We start from the raw sequence: 22,837 nt of genomic DNA on the forward strand, positions 1-22,837 counted from the left end.
GGAAAGGAAAAGTGATCACTTAGATCAGAGATCAGAGGATTTTTTAAGATCCTTAAAACTCTTTTTCGGTCAGAGCCACAGATCTGTTTTCTGTAGGACTGGGTACGTATTGTGGAATGGTCTGAGCTAAATGCACACTTTAAAAGTTGATGAGCTGATAAAAGCGAACAGCTGGAATGATCCAGTGTGGTCAGGTGACTCAATAATGCACAGGGTTCACAGAGAAAGGACTGCGGTTTTGCATAGGGTGTATACAGGAATCCTGCCTTCCTTTTAAAACATTTTTCAATATATTTTAATTCCTCAATGTCACTTCAAGCTGTAGCTGGTTACATCAGCGACACACCTTTAACTCACATTTACTATACACTGATTTTAAGATTGCAAAACCAAACAGTCTTCATTTGTGATCATTTCTATGGACTACTCTTTCAATACAGCAGTAAATGTCAATATATTACTTTACAACTGATAAAGACACACACACACACACACACACACACACACACACACACACACACACACACACACACACACACACACACACTGTGTTCTGAAATCATTCATTTCAGAACTCAGAGAAGAATTTCACTGCATGTACTTGTAGCTAAAGACAGACAGAGAGAGAGAGATGCACATCAACTTACTTACTCTTATTTGCTGACACCAAACTTGGAGGATAAAACAAGTTTACCTGATTGCTGTTCTTGCTATTCACTCTTCACTCACTTTTTCTCTTTTCATGACCAAAATTATAGTTCTGTTTCATTCTCTTGATTAAGTTGTTTGTTTTTTCAGCATGTACTAGTGTGGCTGCTCTTTTGAATGAGGAGATGTTTCCATTGCTTGAAAGAAGTATATGGAATGCTGGTATGAACAGTATCACTTGGGTGGTGTTAAACTAAAAAGTAAGAATGTTGACTAACTAAATTTATAGGTCGAAAAACTTTTACAGGTATAAATAAAAAAAAACAAAACAGTGATTGAAAGGTGTGGTGAGGATGGTCTTACAGAGTAGAGGTATCTCTGGTTAAACTGGTGCATAGCTCCCTGCAGTTGGCTGCGTTGGCTCTGCCACTGCTCAAAGTTGCGGACTGATTCCATAGTGGGACGCTGCCATGTGGTGGTGCGGGTGTTATGGTCCACATAATAGATCCTGCCCCGGTCATCCACTCGGCGCTCCCAGCTGGCACAGTGAGGGAGATGGATGGTACAATTAACAGAGACACACAAACACAGGCTTGTAAGCAGGTGGCTAGTCCAGCAAGGAAAGTCAAAGGTACACTTCCAACCTGACACTTACTCATTCAATCCAAAATAATTAAAAGAACCTGGGGGGACAACTTCTAAATGGAAACAATTAATTCAAAGTTCAGTAACTTTGTTCTGCTTGAGGATATTCACCAAATAATAACTCTCACTGAAACTGAACAAATTCCTGAGTGTCCTAAGAAAACACCACCCTACTTCATGGAACTCTCTGCCTTTGGCACTTTGGTTAGATTTATATATCAGGACATTTCATCATGTGGTATCAACTGTGTTAATCTATGAAGACCGAATGCAAGTGCAAGAAATGTAAACTGAAACCATCCAACCAAACCATTGGTTTACAACAATTTTTGTTTAGTGGCAGACATGGTTGAAAGCCATCTTGTGTAAACAGGGTGTTAAGGTTACCTATGTCTGTTTGCAGGCAAAAAGCCAGAGTTAAAACAGAAAGATGAACCTGGTTAAGTTACAGATTGTAGTCTGAAAGCGCCTAAAGGAGTGAAAGACAGATAATCACCCCGGTGGTAGTGGCTGTGGTCTTTCCCAGGTGGTAGTCCTGGTGTTGTGGTCTACATAGTACGTTCTCCCATGCGGGTCTTTCCTCTGCTCCCATCTAAAAGACACATCAATTAACAATAACAAAAAAAAGAGAGAGTGCAGGGAGCAAACAAAAAAAGCTTCATAAGGCTGTGCACAGTTGCCATATAATAGTGAAATATGAGTGCGTGTGTGTTTTATACTCAAAAGATTTTGGCTGAAGTGTCGCTTTAAGGTAAATACCTCATGATATAATAATAGGTTTGAAAATATGTGTGATATTAAACAGGGAATGCAGAAAATAAGCAGCTGATGGTGATTTTTACCCTGGTGGAAGAGGATCTGAGGCTCCAGCATTGGGGGCCTGTTGTCTGGGCTTGGCCCCATCTGTAGTTACAGTTGCACTGCTACTACTGATACCACCACCAGCTCCTGAAGCATTCGCCTCTCCCTGTGCTGGGGAGGAAGAGGACGATGATGAGGAGGTTGTCGTGGTGGTGGTGGTGGTGGGGGCGGTGGTGGGGGTGGCAGCCCCCTGGGCTGAGGAGGTGATTGTGGAGGAAGCAGCAGCGGTGCCGTCAGGAGGCTTAGCAGCAGAAGTCGAGGCTGGAGTCAATGTGGAGGGTGCCGGGGGTTGAGATGTGCTATTTGGTGCTGTGACAGAGTCTGGCAGGACGGCATCTTGACTGCAGTCCTCGTGGTCATCTGCAGGGGACAGCACATCACCTGCTGTCACAGATGATGGCCCAAGAGCAACATCACAAGACTCCCCGTTGACTGCAGGCAATTCAGAGAAAGACAATGGTGCTGTTTAAATGCATGGTCGAGACTCCTTCTCCATCCGTGACTTGAGGTCAGTAATGTCTCAAGGCAAAAATTGCCTTTTAAATGGCTGATTTTAAAACAAGTACCCAATAGTTATGTAGTCTAGGAATCTACATCTGTTCACATGCATTTGTGTCTCTGTGAATGTAAACATTTCCACTGACAAAGGGTTGAAATGGATATTGAACTTTTGAACTTGAAAGTAGTATCGGAAGAAAGAACTATAGCTTGGTCTCTGCACCAAAAGCCTAGCCTACAGAACTCTTTAATTGTTTGTTCAATGCAACAAACAACTGTTCACCAAAGAGCGGATGTTTTGTAGGGCAGTCACTTTTTATTTAGAATTTTAACTGTACTTTCAAATATGGGATCATGACATCAAACCATGTGAGAAGTTGTGTATGGAAGTATTTTGGACTTTGAACTTTTCAAATTCTGACAACCCATCTAGGCATACGAATAAAGAATTAATATTCTTTACTCAACCGCAGCTCGGTGTAAGCTCAGCATGCTATTGGTGTTCTGCCTGCATTCCCCAGTACACTGCACTCTGCTTTTTTCCCCCTGCTGTCCAGGGAGTTTTCAACAGAGGCGCTGACAGCAGCAGAGATAACAGTGCTCACTTAATGAAAATGAATCTACTGTTCTTCTCTACTGTTCACTGGGACTGAGTGAACCACGAAGAACTGAGCCCTGCCCAGGCAACACAATGAATACCTGCTAGAAATATACACATGTATAACTGAGATCCTCTGATAAGGACTTGCATGATTCCATCTTTGACATGAGCCGGCAGCTCATCTTATACATTCAGTTAATATTTTGTCCAGTCTCAAGTGAATCATACCCAACAATACTACCACTCAAAGGGGATTAAACGTAAACGAGAAGAGGACAATAAAGCATTCAACAGCATTGTCATGAACACACTATTCAAATCTGAGAACTAAGATTTTATTTTAACCCTCTTAAGTTACTGTAATTCACACACTATAGTAATCATGCAAACTCACCTGTCCTGCTCTCTGTGTCACTGTCTGAGGGTTGGTGGACTGGGGTGGAGTTGGGTGTGGCATCTCCATTGACGACATGACCAAGGGCAGGACTGCAGGAGCTTGAAGGCACCTCACCATCCACACCATTGGAGGCTGAACAGGAATCTGACCTTGGCCCCAAGTCTGTACCATTCACTGTGCTTTAGGAGAAAACACAACCATTCCTTAATTAACTAACAACTTATAAACCTATACATTATACATAAGACACAATTTATGTGTTTACAGTTATACTAAAACTAAAATAAATGTATATTCTAAGAACAAAAACTCCTTGTAGTAGTAAAAAAAATAGCCAGTAGTAAAAACAAAGGCCCACAATAGGCATGGGATCAATTTGTTTTACAGGGATTACTCAGAGTGAGCTAAATGTGTGCTGCTTCCACTCATTGTGGGAGTGTCAGATAAAAGACTCACTTGTGACACTGACACTATTGTCTTGTAGGGGTAAGGACGGGACATAATGGGGTGGTGTGGTGATGTAATGGGCACAGCTGAAGGGGCCCTTTTGTGAGGCAGGAGAGTTCAGTCGGTGCCACAGACATGCACACTGAGACAAATAAGAGATCTGCCATATGAGTCAAGATAAGGCTTTGTCTAGGCATGAAGTAATAACAAAAAATGGCAAATCAGCAGGTAAGCAACCAAGAAGAAGAGAAGAAAGAAAGGAAGTAGATCACAGAGAAGAAATGATCACAAGTGCAGACAACTCCAAAGAATGTTGGTTTTTACGACTTAGCCGCTAACCATAGAAGCTCTAACCATACTAATACTCAATGTCCAGTAAGACACACTGCACAGGAAGTGATACCAGCAAATTTCCCACCAAATCTGCCCAGTTTAAATTTAAATGTAGAGCCCAGTATTTATGTTTAAATATTAATGGATTAATTACAAATACTAAGTCAAAGGCAACTGGACTTGCTGCTTTAGTATTGAAATCTGACGCAGGGAGAAAAATGAGGTACAAGGACAACATAGATGAGCAGTTATTGAAATTCTGTTAGTAAAAAACACAGACACACTTTGAACCAAACACAACATCATACTCCTGCAGCCAGCTTGGAGGCCAGTATTAAGTGTTTTAACAGGCTCCGATACCTGGCACCTCTGACTCCACAGGAAGGGTCTCCCTGCTTGATGGTGTGAGAAGCAGTAGACACACAAGCTAACTGGAATGGAGGGAAAGAAAGGAGGGAAATGCAACAAAGCAAAGCTGACTAAAAACAAACAAAAAATTGAAATCAAGGCACAGGCAAAGTGAGTAAGACTCAGGAAGTAAAGATTTCAGAAGAGAAAAATAAACAAATCAAGGTAGCATGAAAGAGATGAACAGAAAAGATATGAGAGGTAATGGTGGGAAGTCTGCCAGAAAACACATTGCAGCAGAACTGTGATGTAAGATCATGAAGGACAACAAGTTAAAGAGACAAAGAGATACAAATGGAAAGAAGTAGGTCAGAGGGATCCCTAAGCATCTGCTCCTAGCTAAATTGCCGACTAACTCTGTTTGGCCACCTTCCATATGCTGCGAGTGAAGTCACAGTTCGGGGAAGGAGCAGTGAGGCTAAAATTGTGTTTGGACGGGAAATAGCGCTGCATTGAAACAAATGCTGTTTTATCCACAATTTTAAGGCTAATCAGAAGCAATTTATACTCTTGCAAAGCAAGATTGACAACTCTGGAAAACTATCATTCTGCCATTGCTGTTCTGCTAGTACTGTCAATCAAATCTGATCAAACCACACCCACATATTCCAGATGGAGCAGATTAGCAGGGTTTCTTTGTGTTAAACTCTTAATAAATAATATCTAAGACATTCTTTTCATAAAAAAACTTTTACCTTGATTGTTGCACATTTACTCATGAATATGTTATGTTATATATAAAAAACCTGAGAGCTGAAACCAAATGTTCAGATTTGAACACAGACTGATGATGAGTTTTTGACACATTTAGTAGTGAACATGCTTGGATTGCCAACAAGATATGCACAATCAATACATTAATTAAAAGTTAATTGATGGAAAGTTTTTTTTTGATTATTGGTAATATGTGTATTTGTTTTCATTCACTGAAATAAATATGTTTAATACGGATAAGCAATAGTGTTTTATGTTTCATTATTTAGGTAACAATAAGTAAAACATTTGTCTCGCCACCACAAATGTCCCTCAGCTGGCTACCTCTCCTATCTGGCTGAGCGCTCAAACACTTGGGGAACTTCCAGGGAGGGGAAACACTATTAAGTTTTAAATATCCCCCTGCTTGTGTCTTGCAGTCCTCTCAGTAACTGCAATGCAGAGAGGAGCCAGGCAGCCATTCCAATAAAAACCCTGTTAGCCTCATTGAATGGCACTTTTACTGTGTGACAGATGATAAAAATTGGCACCAGTGGTGCCAGCCGGTAGACCGTAAAGCAGGAGAAGGGACACAGGGACAAGACACAGACAGGAGGTTAAAAAACTATCAAAAGCCTTTTTAAAAGAACTAGTGGAAGACAATAGACTACAAGTATTGACAGTAATGTAAAGAAGGAATCTTCTTCCTCATGAAATATGTGGAGCAACCAAATGGTTGGTTCATGTAGTTTGTTTACCTGTTGGCAGCCCTTGAGGAAGAGGACGATGAGTCTCCATTTTCGTGGATGGCATCACCATTCTGTTGGACTTCTGGGAAGAATTGAAGAAAAAAATGTTTGTTTTCAGATATCATACGCAAGTGTATATTTAGTGAATTCATTCTAACAAATAGGTTTATGTGATAGTTGACCAGAGTTTTTTTATCTGTATGCATGTTTTTGTGGCATTTTTCTCTCCTTGTCCCTGTTGATTGTTGTTTACTGGTTAAACAAGGTCCTTAAAACCAACAACCCAACCATTGCCCACTCCTAACATAAATACTGTGCTCACTGGTGCCATTTGCGGCAATGCCGTTGGTAAGCTGTGCCAGTTCATCCTGGTCTGTGACAGTCAGTCCATCCAGGAAAACAGTCAGCTCCCCAGTGGGCACCAGAGCACCCTTCTGCTCCACGCTCAGCTTCAGCACCTCCTTCACATTCTCCACTGTAGAGGCAAATCAGGGATGGTATGAGAGGAAGCATTACAGAGGGCTGGCATCAAAAAAACATAAAGCTTTCCATTATTAAAGTTTTTAATTATCAATGTGATTCTGATCAACACAAACTTTAATGCTATTTTAAATCAACCACATGCCAAAAAAATGATGGAATAGCTCAATCAAACCAATTCTTTTACATTAGCCGTGTTTCCACTGCAGGAACTTTCCCCAGGAACCAGGAACCTTTTGAGGAACTATGCGCGTTTCCACTGCAGGTACCAGATTTAGTTCCGGGGAAATTGATCGACCCCCAAAAAGGTATGTGGTCGGGGGGTAGTACTTTCCAAAGGTTCAGGAACTTTGGGGGGTGTGGTCTGCAGTGCTGAACATTTCTGACTGGTCAAGTACTCGCTGCATTTTATTTCAATCATGATGTTTAGAAGTCCGTAGGGAGCGAGCACATTTTCCACACCGCGAAACAGGTGCGGGCGAAGCTAAAAAAAAGGACTTCAAATAAATAAAGGACCACAACAACCGGAGTGGCTAGGGTTGCCACCCATCACGTATAATACAGGAAAATGCTGTGTCTTGTGTTGAATACATATGGGATGCAATTTGTCCCGTATTTTTGTTCATGTTATGTCCTCAAAGTGCTGTGAATAATGTAATGTCAAGTAATAATTTTGCATAATCTTCGTGGGACTTTAGGCCACGGGGGAAACGCAGATAGCAATAGGCCACAGGAACCTTTTAGTTCCTGAAGAGAAGTACCTGGAACTAAGTTTCAGGTACTTTTTGGTCAAAACACGGCTACTGTCTTTATCTTGCAGACTCTAAAATTATCTGACATTTCTAGAATTTTATTCTCTGTTTATTCCGTTTATACTGTACTTTAAAATAAGGTCATTGGAAGAGTTGATAACAATGTGTATGTAGCAAAAAGTTCAGAGCAGAAAGCCCAGATGTTGCCTAGTCTAATTAAGTAATACTTTATTGAATCTGCTTTGGTACTGCAGTAACTTTAAACACCTGTATTTGCACATGATCACCATACACCTTATTTTCTATTATAATACAGTTCTGTATTTATACTGTAATCATACATTTTCTGTCATGCTGCTCCAAGGCTTGCATTAGGTCCAGTGTGGCTTTGCCCAGCAGAGCATCTGCTTTCAGGGTGTGGTGACTCCATACTTTGAAATCCACATGTGTGTGCGGTGTTACATTCCTAGATAATCCGGAACACACAAACAAACACAAACATCACATGTAATTCTTAAAACAACTTTTAACGCAACTCACATCGGTTCATCGTGCCTCTTTTCCTGCTGTAGTAGTATACAAAGTAACACTGATATGTATTTAGCACTGGTGTACTCATCAGGTGTGGATTCACTAAGCACAAAGACTCTTTCTTGATTTTCAGTATAATTTCAGAATACATAACTATAAAGGATGAATTCCCAAGCCCAATAAATACATTTATGAGTGTGGGGAGCAAAGAGGAAGACGTACTACTGTGCACATTTAACAAATAAAACCATCATTCACCAGCTCCTCCTTTCCACATGTGCTCCCCTTGAAAACAGAAAAAAGGCGACAAAGAAAACAACTATTTTATGAGATGCTTCTCAGTCTTCCAGTTTCTCCCTTTTTCAACATCTGCTCCCCCTCAAAAAATCTCAAAAGAGTAATTTGTCCTTGCTGCAGGCTCAGCGACTGATGTACTCAGCTCACATAATGCTGCTTTCTTGTGTTTTCTGTCCTCACACAAAATGAACAGTACACAGGCAAAGTCATTGTGCTCATGGTTGAGCGCATCAGCCTAAAGAGAAATATCTAGGATTATAGCCTAAGCGCCATGTGTAGGACCAAGAACAGTTTACAAATGATCCATGGTGCGCACACAAGACCACAAATACAGCTGCACACTGGCTTGTCAGTGATAATTACCCAATCAAGACAATTAGCATTTACAATGACATGTCTCTGGCATTTGGCAGAGCCATTCAGAAGCCAGAGAGCCTGTAAACGTCTGCCATGTTCAGGCTGCTGGCTCCACTAGTGTCTCAAATGATACGAAGAGCTCTGTGTGTTCTTCTACGGCATTTTCCCTTGTTCTGATAATTATCAGATGAGCCACCTGAGGATTTTTTGGTCATTATATTTAGAATTTCAAAAGAATACCTTTTTTTAATCGTGTTTCAACAGTCTTAGGCTTATTTCATAAGATATACAATACGTTATCTCACTAAAAAAACCCCTAGAAAGGAGGAGAGGGCTGTTTTTCTCTCTCAACAGCTTTTAATATAGGCATACGCCACTTGGCAATCAGCACTTTTTCTAGGAACCTTCTGATTAAGGGGTCTATGAGAGGGCAGGTGTTTGTGGTAGTCTCAACCCACATTTTGTTCGTCATTTTATCATCTCCAAACAATAAAATGATTGGGGATTCATGGGTTATTATCCTACACTCAATTTTGGAGCACAATGTGATCATGGACACAGATTATAAAAAAGAAAAATGGACAGAAGACCAAGAAATGTAGCATTAAGGTAAAAAAAAAAAAACTAACAAAAACATTGTGACACACACACACAGGCAAAGAAAGAGTAGGCAAATTGTTGCTTCTTACAGAGTGAGCCTCTCATCCCATTTAGGACTGGAGGAGCTGTGAGACTTCGCTGTACGGCGCGACTCCCCTTCTGCTGTCACCTCCACATAAATGGCAGTCCCAAACAGGCTCTTCTTCCTCTTGATTTTGGCACAGGAAACTGGCAGCACATGAACGAAGCAACATCTTATATTTTCACTATGCAGCTAACACTTATTCAGATTTTCAGATTAGATGTGATATGTTATTGATCCCATTAGGAAAAACCTCGTACAGGAACACAGGAATTCCTTCTAACACAGTGCTTCAGTGTGAGCTCTCTGAGGGAGGGACAGGGTCAAGACCCTGAAGCCATGCCACCACTCCCAGCCTGCTGTGTGTGGACTCACCAATGGCATGAAGCTGTGTCGTTCCTCTGTGGTTATGGCTAGACTCTGCTCTGGATGAGGCCGTGGCCATGTCATACACCACAGTGGGAAACCTTCAAAACCACACACACACACAAAACAAAGCAAGTCAGGTCAAAATAAATTTATAAAGCACATTTAAAAATAAGAGTTGACCAAAGTGATGGACAATCAAAATAATAAAACTCATAAAGCAACTCAATAAAAACAGAAAAAAGACAATAAAATAGAAGCATTATGACCATAAACAATCAAAAGCAACTCTCTTACTCCGTGAAAAGCCAGGGAATAAAGAAGTGTTTTAAGACCAGATTTAAAATTTAAAACCACAAAGACACAATCTGCCCTGTGTAATATCACTGTCTATTATCACACCCAGGGAGCACAGGTCAATATGAGGGGCATCACAGGCACCATTTGATCCAAATATCAGCACTTCAGTTTAACTCTCATTAACATTTTAAAAAATGTGAGGCCATCTAAGCTCTGATGTCCTTGAAACAGTCCAACAATGGTTTTAAAGCATTTTCATCATTCTCTTTCAAAGGCAGGTAAATTTGAGTGCCATCTGCATAACAGTGGAACAAGATGCCATACTTTCTAAGATTGGTCCATAAGGGGAGCATGTACAGGTTAAATAGGATTGGCCTGAGAATAGAAGCCTGAGGGACTCCACAAATGAGAGGTGCTGAGGAGGAGAGAGTCACCGAGGCTGACAGAAACACTTCTGCCAGACAAGACATGGCCTGAACCACTCCAGAGTAATACCTTTAATGCAACATAATGCTCCAGGAGAGAGATGAGGATACTTTGGTCTACTGTGTTGAATGCAGCTGTGAGATCTAAAAGCATAATAATGGCAGAATCCCTGGAGTCAGCAGCTAATAAACAATGATTAAAAACTTTTAAAAGAGCAGATTTAGTGCTGCGAAGGGCTTTAAAACCAGGCTGGAACACCTCAAAAATGCCATGTATGTCTAAAAAAATATTGCAATTGTAAGCAAACATCAAACACACAAGGCATATACCCTGTAAATTTACAAATAAGAAACAGGCAAACTCAGCAGGGTCCCAATACAGCGGAGAAGTTTTAGGAGCCGCTAGCATTTTCTGAACATTTTCTCCAACAAACACCACAGTAGAAGAATCAATCTAAAATTGATCTGAGTGAGTCCAGTGCTGCTTTGGCTTGTGCTCATGATTGTGCTTTATCCATACTACTTGTCTGGATGTTTTATTATCTGTCTTGTGGTGAACAGGAAGATTTTTGAGGACAGTAGCTCAACCTACTTTCTTATTTTGACTCCAAAACATTGTACACTCTGCCTGAACATTCTTAAACTTATCTTCCTTTAATCATCTATCAATATTTTAATTCTACATAAGCATAATGTTGTAAAAAAAAAAAAAGAAAAGAAAAAAAACTCACTTATACTCACAATTGGTGTGTGCTGCTAGACCCTCTGCTTCAGCCTACTCCATGTCCCATGGTTCCTCTGAAACAAAAAAGAGCAAATTTTTAGGTCAAGGCTCAGCACAACTGGTGCAAACTAGCCTCTGATTAAGACACCAGTTTGTTACTTTGTATCTCATAACATAGCAACAATGGTTTCACTTCCCCAACATGGAGGAATGATTAAGACACTATGTGAAAAGTCCTTTAAGTTCTACAGTTGCAAAATTGCCTAGATCCTCACTTCATCACCAATCACACCTACAAATGACTGATGCTTGTTTTACCAGGGAAAAACTCCAGTCACAGCAATAAACTGACTTCTTCCTTCAGTAAAACTATTTTTGTGCAGTGATTACATTTTACTGTCACTACTGTCTTTTCTGAAGGTCAGCCACATTTGTGAGCACTAGCTTCAGTTTTCCACAACATAAACACCATACAACAAATTCTTTGTTCTTGGTTTCAGTTCAGAACTGGTTCATGATACCTAACCCTAACCCAATTTGCTCCTTTGATATTCATAAAGCAATCACACAAAATGTAGTTTGTTGCTTCTTGGTTCTACTATAACCTGTTATGCACACGCTGAGTTTCTGCAATGTGAAACACAAAAACATATAATAAACAGTTTGAGGGCGTTTCAGCATTGTTTTCACTGTTCAGCTAGTGATGCAGATAATTGGGTTAAACTGAACCTGTTCAAAACCTGTCTAATCTCTTAAAATCTATGTGCTATGTTCTGTTGTGAGCCGTGGATCTATAAAACGCAGTTTCTGAGCAAAATGATACAGTATAATTAGTATGATTTCTTTTCACCATCTTGTTGCCAGGTCATCTAGCATCAATACCACAATGCTGGCAAAGTGCTTATTCAGCCCATTTTAGACATACACTTCAATCCATAGATGTGCTGGCCATCTTACGTGTCAACTTGTTTACTTTTCTGTAAAAGTCACGAGGTCAGTCTGACTGTAGCACCATGTAATATTTCCATAATATAATCTACACAAATTAAGTCATATCATGTAAATTTACACTAAATACAATAAGATTAAAAAATACACATTAGAAAAAACATTTTTATTACACAATATTTGTCAGTAAATGTTGATTTTTATTCATGTAAACTGATTACAGTATGAATATACTGATTATACTATACTGTAACTGTATTATTAATCATTATTATTATTATTATCATTATTATATATAGGAAACCCTTATATAAAGCACATAATATTTTTCATTGTCCTTAATCATGCATGAACATCAGGGTCAAACTACAAAATTAACATGCATGTTATGAAAATACTTTCTTTAAGAGTTATAAAATATATAGTTAGTTGTATGAGTAATAGCTCTTCATCTAAGGACCAAAAGAACATAACGAATCAACAAGCTGAAGACAACATTTTCATTATCTTAGAATGAGACCTTAATATCAACATAGGGAGTGTCTTTTTCCACATTTCTACAGTAGAAAAGAATGCACAAACCAAAGTCTAGCTCTAGAGAAGGCCTTTCGTGTTATTACGTTATCTGAAGGCCACCGTACATTCTCCTACACGCTTGGACAGGAAGAAATGAGGGGTATTCAGTGGGTTGCAAGCTGCAACCTCACCACTAGATGCCATTACATCCTAGAAACTGGTCCTTTAAAAAAATGTCATCTTTTTTTAAGAATAGCTACATAGAAGAAAAGAAAATACAAGGCTTAGCATGTAACAAATGCAGAAATTTTGTTGACATGCCAGCTATGCTACCATCAGAGTTTGAGCTCCAATTTCAATATACATCTATACAACAATGAAATCAATATTTGAGCAACAGAACCGATCCTCACAATAAAGACAAGGTTGACCCTCCGTAGCAACTTTTCATACAGAGTAAGCAGGTGACAGCTAAAACTGAAAAAAAGGAAACACTAGGGAATAAATGGTGAGAAGGGGACACATTCCAGCAGTCATCGGCCATTATTTTCTAGGGCCTTGACAAATGAATAAATAGAACAGTTATTAGCCAATAGACTGGCCCCTAGTAAGGTTGTCACGATACCAAGTTTCTTTTTTGATACCGATACCAATATGTATTTCGATACTTTTCGATACTTTTTGTAAAAAATATTTCATTATATTATGTATTGCCTTAATGGGTTATTTAAATATTTAAAGAATGTAATTTAATTTTTAAAAATATATTTTTTAATGTATTTATTAACCATGGACATGTTTTAGCTCTCTGCATGCAGGCTACTGTAGGTTTACTACTGGGCTGGGAGGGGCTTTGTACTTCTTTCATTGACATTACAGTGTAGTGAACTGGTGAACAACATTATCACCTGTCGTTCTTGACTGAAGTCTCGGAACAAGTCCGCATGGTTGTCCTTTAAATGTTTCGACAGGTTTGAAGTGTTGCCTCCTTTTGGGAGACACACTTTGTAGCACCGCTTGCACTGCGGTGCTTCTGGGTTTAGTGGCTCGCCTTTATCGTTCGGTTTGAACCCGAAATATTTCCACACCGTACTTCGGGCCCCCATTTTGTCCACAAGTACGGGCTTTTCTGCAGCTGCCATCTCTATCTACTGTATTTTCTTCAACCCGCTCCGTCTGTCTAAGACACAACTTGTCGTTTCTCTCTCCTCCTCAGTCTAAACATGCGAGTGCGCATGGGAGGCTGCTTAAATCCGCTCGGGCAACTACGTCACACTCGCTGGCCTCGCTGTGCTTAAAGAGACAGGCTCCAATTTACCAATTCATTTGCATTCAATAAGATAAAATAAATTGTTTTTAAATGCTGGTATAGTACCGTTTTCAAAACTCTAGTATCGCGGTACTATACTGGTACCGGTATACCGTGCAACCCTAGCCCCTAGTACCCCTGGAACTGCTGATATGCAAACACGGGTCAATATGTGAGTGTAGCATATACATTATATATACATATATATAAATATGCTACACTGTATGGAATATATTTGAAATTTAAGTAAACTGAAATGATTTATCAATTATCAGAAGTGTTCCTGGTTAATTCTGTCTAACTTATTAACTATTAATGGATTAATCGACCACCTGTTTCTGCCCTAATCTGATCTCTGCACTTGGCTGTCAAAAATACCAAATTGAAATGGATGATACTGATTCTGTAACTGAGATTCAAAATTAAACACAGTCCGTAGCATTTCAGTGAAACTGCATCCTTCCTGTCTTCTTCCATGCTTTTTGTTGGCACATTATTACATTTCTGTACCACCAACAACCATCAGTCAACTAAATAGCATGTCCTTGTCTGTATGCAAGTAGAAAAAAAATGGGTACCTGATCGTCAAAGCATTGCCTTCATGATGCCACTAGTGATCAAAAATATCACAGTGTATCTTTAAGTAGATTACATTAATTTCAAGCTGCAGTGCGACCTTCAGGATTTGGCACTGTGGAGCACCTTATCAGTCTGTGTAGTTTATGTTAGCTCAGACTACTGCAGAGTAAAACTGTCAAAAGTATAGCTCAGTAGTAATCAGTCACTTAAAACAATTTTTAATATAATCAGACATGACTATCTCTGATTATTACCAGAAGTGGACAACAGTCACCTTCAGAAACAAACGTAATTCTATAACTGTATTTCTTTTTTCTTTCTTTTTTTAAACATGCAACAAGGGTCCTACAGCGCCTTAACCATTAGCATCCTTAGATATACCAGCCACACATTTCAATTGATCTATTGAAGTTCACTCTTAAACAGACTTGCCTATTTTGTTAATTAGTGAAATAAAAAAAATAAAAAAACATATACCCACAAACATACTACTGCTACTACTATTACTACTACCACCACTAACTGCTAACTATTATACATACTATACACCTCCATTGGTAACAAAACATTGTTTTTATTAAGCCTGGAATCCTGAAGTACATCAGTCTGTGTCAATGTGGATTTCCTCTGGGTGCTACAGAGTATTCCCACAATCAACATACAACTCAAGTGTGCTGCACACTAGGGACGTCCTTCACGCTTTGATCCCAATCATTGCCAATATAATGTTTTTCATTTTCTTGCAGTCTGTAAGAGCTAAAACCTGCACACTTTGAGCACATTAAAACCAATCTAAGAAAAATAATTGAGTAGCTTTGCTTTAAGAAATACAGACTGAATCACAGCTCTCAATTAATGATGAGTGTCTTAAAACTATTTCTTAATGTAGTTCATTTTGTAAATATTGATCAGGCAGATCAGCTTGGGGCATCCCCAATAAAGTCATTAAATTTAATTTAAGCATGAATGTAGGCGCTAACTGACCAGCAGACTCTGTGGCATAATTTAATGAACAGCTTGATGCTTAAAAACACACATATTGAAAAAAGAAAACAAACATAAATTCTTTAATTTGCCAGAAACAAACATATTAATCAAGAGTCCCAGAATGTTGACAACAAAATTAGAAATACCTAAGAGCAAGTTATAATACTTAATACAATCTTCATAATATTTGAACTACCACTATTCTAAAAGAGGCCAGACAGAACCCCAGACATTTTAACTCCCTTGTCTGATAAGACAAGTCAACAGTGCAGAGACAAAGGATGTGATACATTTATGTATGAAAGACTTCAGGAAACTTAACCACTGTCAGCACATTAGTCACAATAACAACTCCCTGCAAAAGTCAGTATCCATTAAGTAATGCAGATATGTTAAAATGCACTACCTCATACAGCCTAAGCACGGTGAGCCCCAACAACTACCAGCAACATTATCATCAAAGGTCAAGTCATCAGCTCATCAGCAGCTCTTTGTTGCAATACGTACTGTATGTGGTCTGAAAGAGCAATTTTTCCTCTAATGTAATTTGACTTAATGGACAGGCCAGGCATTCCCATTTCCTAGTTAGACCTCTTCATGCCAGGTTAAATAAAATCTGATTTAATAAGGACCTATGAGAAATCGATTTTTTCCGCAAAGTAAAACAGGATCTACAAACAAGCAACAGCATGTCTGGATAAGAGCTGCAATATTTGTCACTTAGTTTATTAAATTATAAAAAGAAAATCAATTACCAATTATCTTAATAATCGATCAAATGTTTCAGTAACACAAACTGCCAAAAAATACACTGGTTTGTAAAAAGGTGGTTATTTACAGTTTCAATGGTGACTGAAACTGAGCATTTGATTTTTCACCATTTTCTGATATTTTATTGATTAAACAATTTATGGTATTTATTTAAGTGATTAGCAGATTAATCTAAAATGAAGATAATTGTTTGTTGTAGAATTGATCTGAATCAAAAGGCCCTTGGCTTTCTATCAATATGCATGGAGGTCTAAATACAGTTTTCTAAAATGCTGGTTTGCCCTAGATGGAGAATTTCAATTGCTACAGTTCCAAAAGATAATGAACATTAAATACGTAGGATCATCACATGCCCTGGTGAGAAAAACAACTCCGAGTGAAAAAGAGCAACCTGCACAATAATATTTAACCTTGTATCGCAGATTCGCTTCAGTTTTCCTTTTATCCTTCTGTTTGACTGGTTGCTTATCCTGTCAATTGTGCTGGTCAGCCTGTAGAAGCCAGCAGTGGTGCTATATGGGTAGATTTGCTTACAAAACAGTTAGCACTCATCTCACTGCCACTGTGTTTATGTCTCTGCATAATGCCAAAGCTTCTTTGGAGAAAGGTTGTTGACAGACCTTCAAACCTGGGCTCATACAAAGAGTATTAAGGTTCTCTAATTTCACACACATATACCAATTTAAAATGAACACATACACAATATTAGGGTAGCTGCACTGGGGAGGTCAGGTCTCCAGGGGGATTGAACTCCCCTTCAAGCACACACCCAAGGCCCACAAAATTGGGGGAAAAAGTAAAAGTCAATTTTATAATCCCAGGAGGACAAGCTTTTGATCATTCCATAGACCACATAAGGTCCCTCTGCAGCAGTCTACCCTAAATTTAGCCAAAGTGCTTCCAATTTCCAAAAAAACAGCACAGCTCTTTAAAGTTCAAGTGAAAAGCAAACTTTAACCCAGCTCCCCTTCATCTCAACAACAATTAGGAGCTGTTTTTAAATCTCACAACTTTTATTTATGTTGGCATGACACATTAGCTTCACACAGTGGTGGCACGCTACTACTCCTGCTTTCCCCACAGCTGCTTTCTTGCTGTTCAAAGGTCAGTGTGCGAGAGACAGAGAGAGAGAGAAAGACTGAGAGACTACACAAACATAGTATATTTCAGAGCCAGCCAGCAAAAGTTGCTGCGTCTTATAAGTAGCTCCCTCCCAGTGTGGCATCAATATACTGTGCACTTGTACTGTGAAATTGGTCCGGTCCCCTTCACCTTTTTCACATTTTGTTATGTTGCAGCCTCATGCTAAAATCATTCAATGATTTTCCTCATCAATTGACTCTCAATATCCCATAATGACAAAGAAAAAACATAATTTCACTTTTTTTTTCAAATTAATTTAAAAAGGAAAAAGTGAAATATCACATTGACATAATTACTCAGACGCTGTGCTAAGCATTTTTGGTTCAGTTGCCTCCCATTTCTCTTGATCATCTTTGAGATGTTTCTACACCTTGATTGGAGTCCACCTGTGGTAAATTCAGCTGATTTGACATGATTTGGAAAGGAATACAGACAACACATATCAGCGCAAAAACCATGCATTGAAGGTTCCAAAGAGCACAGTGGTCTCATAATTCTTCAATGGAAGAAGTGTGGAACAAGCAGGACTCTTCCTAGAACTGGCTGCCCGGGCAAACTGATTAATCAGGGGAGAAGGGCTTTGGTAGGAGAGGTGACCAAGAACCTGATGGTCACTCTGGCTGAGCACTAGAGATCCCGTGTGGAGACGGAGAAACTTCCAGTCACTCTGGCTGAGCACTAGAGATCCCGTGTGGAGACGGAGAAACTTCCAGAAGGAGATGGAAGCTTCTGCTCGGTGAAGACACATGAAAGGAGTTTGCAAAATATCAAAAAGGGCTCACACTGAGTAACAAGATTCTCTGGTCTGATGAATCTAAGATTGAACTGTTTGGCCTCAATTCTAAGCATCATGTCTGAAGGAAACAAGGCACCCCTCATGACCTGTCCTAGCGATGATGCATGGTGATGGCAGCTTCATGCTGTGGGCTGCTTTTTAGCAGCAGGGACAGGAAGACTGGTCAGGGTTGAGGGAAAGCTGAACGGAGCAAAGTACAGAGATATCCCTCATGAAAACCTGGTCCAGAGAACTCAGAACCTCAGACTGGGCCAAAGATTCACCTTCCAACAGGAAAATTACCCTAAGCATACAGCCAAGACGACACAGTTGTGGCTTGAGGACAACTCTGTCAATGTCCTTGAGTGCCCAGCCAGAGCTCTGACTTGAACCCAATCAAACATCTCTGGAGAGACCTGAAAATGTCTGTACAACAATGGTCCCTTTCCAACCTGAGATAGCCTGAGAGGATCTGCAGAGAAGACTGGCAGAAAATCCAAATGTGCAAAGCTTGTCGTGTGATTCCCAAGATGAATCGAGGCTGTTATCGCTGCTAAAGTACTGAGGGAAGGGTGTGATGCCAATGTAATATTTCAGTTTTTCCTTTTCAATAAATTTTCTAAAATTTCTTAAATTCTGTTTGGGCTTTGTCATTGTGGGATATTGAATGTAGATTTAGGGGAAAAATGAATTTAAACAATTTCTGCATGAGGCTGCAACATAACAAGATGTGAAAAAAGTGAAGGGGTCTGAATACTTTGTGAATGCATTGTGTACAGTATGTGACTGCCTGAGCTGCCAAACCAGGACACTCAATGGTCCTTAAATACAATAAGCAAGAATGTACAGAGAACCTTCAACAGCCACTAAAACAAAGTCCTGTTTGACCATTTCTCTCAGTATATCCATAAAATAGGGGAATGTAAGACAATTGGGCCTAGTCATAATTGATAGGCATACCCATCAGGTGTTAGCTGAGTCCATGTTAACTAGGTTACTCCTGTGGCACACTGTGCTCAAAACTGTACTTTTGCCAGTCAGGGACTGTGACAGTTCATGTGTTATATTGTTCCCGTCCAGTATTTATAAAAGGGTCGCTACTGATATGTTGTAGCAATGCTGCATTAAATAGCAGTGTGCCTGCCTCATGACAGGCCCATGTTTACCTGCGTCTTAACTCAGACCTGAGTTGTGCGTGACCAGAGAATCACCTTATAGACCTGACATGTCAACACCTCTAAAAGTTAAAAGGTGACCAATGATTTTCTTTTCCTCTTCAGATGACAAAATTCAGTAAACAAGACCATGGGTTGTTGAACAATAAAGGAGTAGACTGCTCACACTTTCAAACTATCCTTAGGCCATATGCTAACAACAGTCTGTTATTTTAAACGAAAACACTGATCATAAAAACACAAACTCGTACACGATTAACGCACACTGGCTGACTTTGGATAATCCACTGACATGCTAACGTTAGCTCATGAACTAAACACTAAGTTAACAGAGTTAGCCAGTTAACTACTGGCCTTCGGGTAGTAACCGTCTAAAATCTTACCCCATGTTTGGTAAACTTGTGTTTGCATAGGAGCAGCATCTGTCACATAAAGCTGGCTAACGACATTTAGCCATGTACTGGCATTAGTATGCAACCAAAGCTAAAATCAGATAGCTGAGCCACCAATAAACCAGCCAGTTAGCTAAAGAGAACCCCTGTTTCGTGTTATTGTTGGCGTAACTAGCTTACGTTAGCTGCCTGTCCTAACTACCGTTACGATATCCAGCTGGCTAACCAGATGGTAATGTCTGCACACAAATGAAACTCTCAGTGTGTTGGTTTCGTCCCCGACACGGTTAGTTTTGCCAGCTGACGTTACAAACTTAGCCAAGTTAGCTATTATCCAACTGCTGCCAGCTAGCCGGTGTGCTAACTAACTTAGCTACTTAGCAGCTGTGCTAGTTGTCCGCCATCACAGAGCTAGTCAAACAGTTTGGCTCATGTGAAGACAGACTTGCCATGAATTCATTCTGACATGATAAGACAGCCGTCGGTAACGTTAGTGGTTTAAGTCACATAAACAGCCGTGTTTTACCTTGCCCGTTGTCCAGCTCCTTTCCTATTCTCTCTGGCTCTGCGCCTCTCTAACGTTACGGTTGTCGGTAGAATACCCAACCGGATAGGCCCTACAGTCTGCTACGGTTCTATTGCCATCTCTGTGCAGAAGCCTCCGACCAGCGAACAGTCGGGCGACAGGCGCGCCACCCCAAATACTGCTGTGTAATAACACGGGATAGGAGTTAGCCCCCAGTCGACACTTTACACATATGCTAACAACAGCCTATTATTACGAAAACACTGATCATAACAGTGATCACTGATTATATATAATGTTGTTACTGCACTACATCGCTGTTGAGATAGTTTGGACAATGGAGAATTAGACCAGGCCTTTGCATATCGGCTGTAAATTCAGAGTCTCATAATAACAGTTATTTTTTTTATACCACAGAAACAATGACACTGAGCTTTTCTCCTCAATTGTTAGTGTGTGTTTGTGTTTATTTTCCTATTTCCTTATTTCTCAAATTCCTCTTTTTTCTTTTCTTTTTTTCTTTTTTTCTTTTTTTTTTTTTTACAATAGACTAATTCATTATTTTAGTTTCTACTGCAGTGATTTTGCTCATTTTAATATGTTGTCTTACTGAAAGGCCTGTTTCATTTCACTTCACAAATTGTGGTTTATGTTTGAATGTTACAGTGGTTCCCAGCCTGGGGGCCAGGAACCAAAAGGGTCTACAAATAAATCTGAATGGTCACAAGATGAAAACAAAAAAGAGAACAAATACTTTGTTACCAAAATGTATATTTATAGTTATTATCTGACCTGTTTCCACTGATTTTGGATTTTCTTATTATGAAATACTGTTGGTAATAATATTACCTCTTCTGGCTGTTAAATTCATGCCAGTGATTAAATTGGTTTAATTGCTCACAACTCATTTCCACACATAAGGCAATCCCCTATGCTGAGGGGTCACAAGTAGTTACTGGTTTATTTTCTATGAAAGATTGCAGAATGACTTGCAGTCAAACCGCCATTCTTACACTGCATTTATTAAATGGGCACATCACACAGAGGTATCACTAATAGGCACTAGCTGCTCTTCTCTGTTGATTTAGAGACTGATGTTGTGGTCTGGCATATGTCAGTTCATGATTCTTAGGTACATACCTCAGTAGTATAAACTAGGATCATTGTGAGTAAGTAAACAGGTTTGAAATCCATAGTTTACTTCAAGGTTTATACAAATAATCTGTCGGGTACAGGGCCAAAACCACAGGACAAGTTGTTATTATAGCTTAGGGTTATGAATTTTTGGCCTTTCTTTCATTTCCAAATGACATGTCTTTCATTTCAGCTAAAGCTTGTGTGTATTAAATAAATAATCCATCTGTAAATAACTGACCGAGATTTTTGACTGAGGTTGAGAGCAGACTCACTGTAGAGACCAATAGATGAAACCAGACTGGAAAAAATTTATGGGAAGCTTCGGCCACTCATTATACATAATTTTCTTTCAATATGCCCCTTTTAATAACAGAATATAGTGTGACAATTTAAAAGACATTTAAACTTAATCTGATAATCTGATTTGATATTTCAGGTCTTCTGGTTGATTTCTTCAACCATTATGTATGTATGAAAATAGATTCACTCTCTGTGAATAAAAGGGCATGAGTGTGCTTAACAAAGAGGACAAATGAAAGCAAACCCAATTCAATACTAGCCACATTATCATATGATATGTTAATGCGTCGTGTGGCGTAGTGGTCTAAGCAGGCGTCCCATGTGTAGAGTCTACAGTCCTCGCTGCAGTTGGCCCCGGTTCGAGTCCTGCATTGGATGGTCTTTACTGCATGTCATACCCCCTCTCTGCCTCCCCATTTCCTATCTCTCTACTGTCCTGTCAAATAAAGGCATAAAAAGCCCCAAAAAAATATACTTTAAAAAAATTTCATTTTTTTTAGGATGGAGTATATTTATAGATTATGGGAAAGTTTGTACATTTCTCTTGTCTACCCCAGCTCTATTGTATATAATTGCTAACAAACTGATTTCTACTCTGACCAGATGTCTTTTAACTTTGTATATAGTGGCCCAAATCCATTTGCAATTAATTATCAAACAGGGTGTCTTTGAACATCAGAATAAACAGGGTTTGCACAAGTTTTAAAAGTCGAAATGATAAAAACACAAGTCCCTCAACTGAACAAGTCAATAATATTGATCAGCAATAATATTAAAGAACCAGTGTGTTGGATTTTGGGAGATCTATTGGCAGGAATGGAATAATAATGTTCATAATTATGTTTTCATTTGTGTCTAATCACCTACAACTAAGAATAATTTTGTTTTCATTAGCTTATAATGAATCTTTCATATCTACATAGGGACCAGGTCTTCATCCACAGAGCCCGCCTTGTAGCTACTGCAGTGGGGAAGCGTCAGGGACTATCTCTTTCATTTAATTTTTCTCTTCTAGTCCTAATTTTGGCATTATTTTCTATTACATTTGCTTGAGAAAACCATGAAAATATAGTTATTCAATGAGA

The 22,837-nt window shown here is 39.3% G+C and overlaps 1 protein-coding gene across 3 annotated transcripts in view; it reads right to left on the reverse strand.

Annotated features, from left to right (window-relative positions):
• wwp1 (WW domain containing E3 ubiquitin protein ligase 1) overlaps positions 1-20,478 on the reverse strand; it is a 32,134-nt gene extending 11,656 nt beyond the window's left edge. Inside the window, exons 1-11 of one of the 3 annotated variants that reach the window (XM_087175765.1) lie at positions 20,316-20,478; positions 11,212-11,268; positions 9,755-9,846; positions 9,387-9,525; positions 7,854-7,978; positions 6,603-6,755; positions 6,290-6,362; positions 3,648-3,829; positions 2,136-2,514; positions 1,790-1,885; positions 1,012-1,186 (exon numbers count right to left, since the gene is read on the reverse strand). In XM_087175765.1, coding sequence (XP_087031891.1) covers positions 1,012-1,186; positions 1,790-1,885; positions 2,136-2,514; positions 3,648-3,829; positions 6,290-6,362; positions 6,603-6,755; positions 7,854-7,978; positions 9,387-9,525; positions 9,755-9,824 — 1,392 coding nt within the window. In that variant the 5' untranslated portion in view covers positions 9,825-9,846; positions 11,212-11,268; positions 20,316-20,478. Of the gene's footprint in view, positions 1-1,011; positions 1,187-1,789; positions 1,886-2,135; positions 2,587-3,647; positions 3,830-6,289; positions 6,363-6,602; positions 6,756-7,853; positions 7,979-9,386; positions 9,526-9,754; positions 9,847-11,201; positions 11,269-20,315 lie in introns of all 3 variants that reach the window. The other 2 variants (XM_023412914.2, XM_087175764.1) reach the window with 2 other exon arrangements.
• Between the last annotated feature and the right edge of the window lie 2,359 nt (positions 20,479-22,837).

This window comes from Seriola lalandi, unplaced genomic scaffold (genome assembly GCF_002814215.2).
Source record: "Seriola lalandi dorsalis isolate HSWRI2012SDOR001 ecotype SW California unplaced genomic scaffold, Sedor1 jcf7180002054494, whole genome shotgun sequence".
Taxonomy (NCBI): Eukaryota; Metazoa; Chordata; class Actinopteri; order Carangiformes; family Carangidae; genus Seriola; species Seriola lalandi.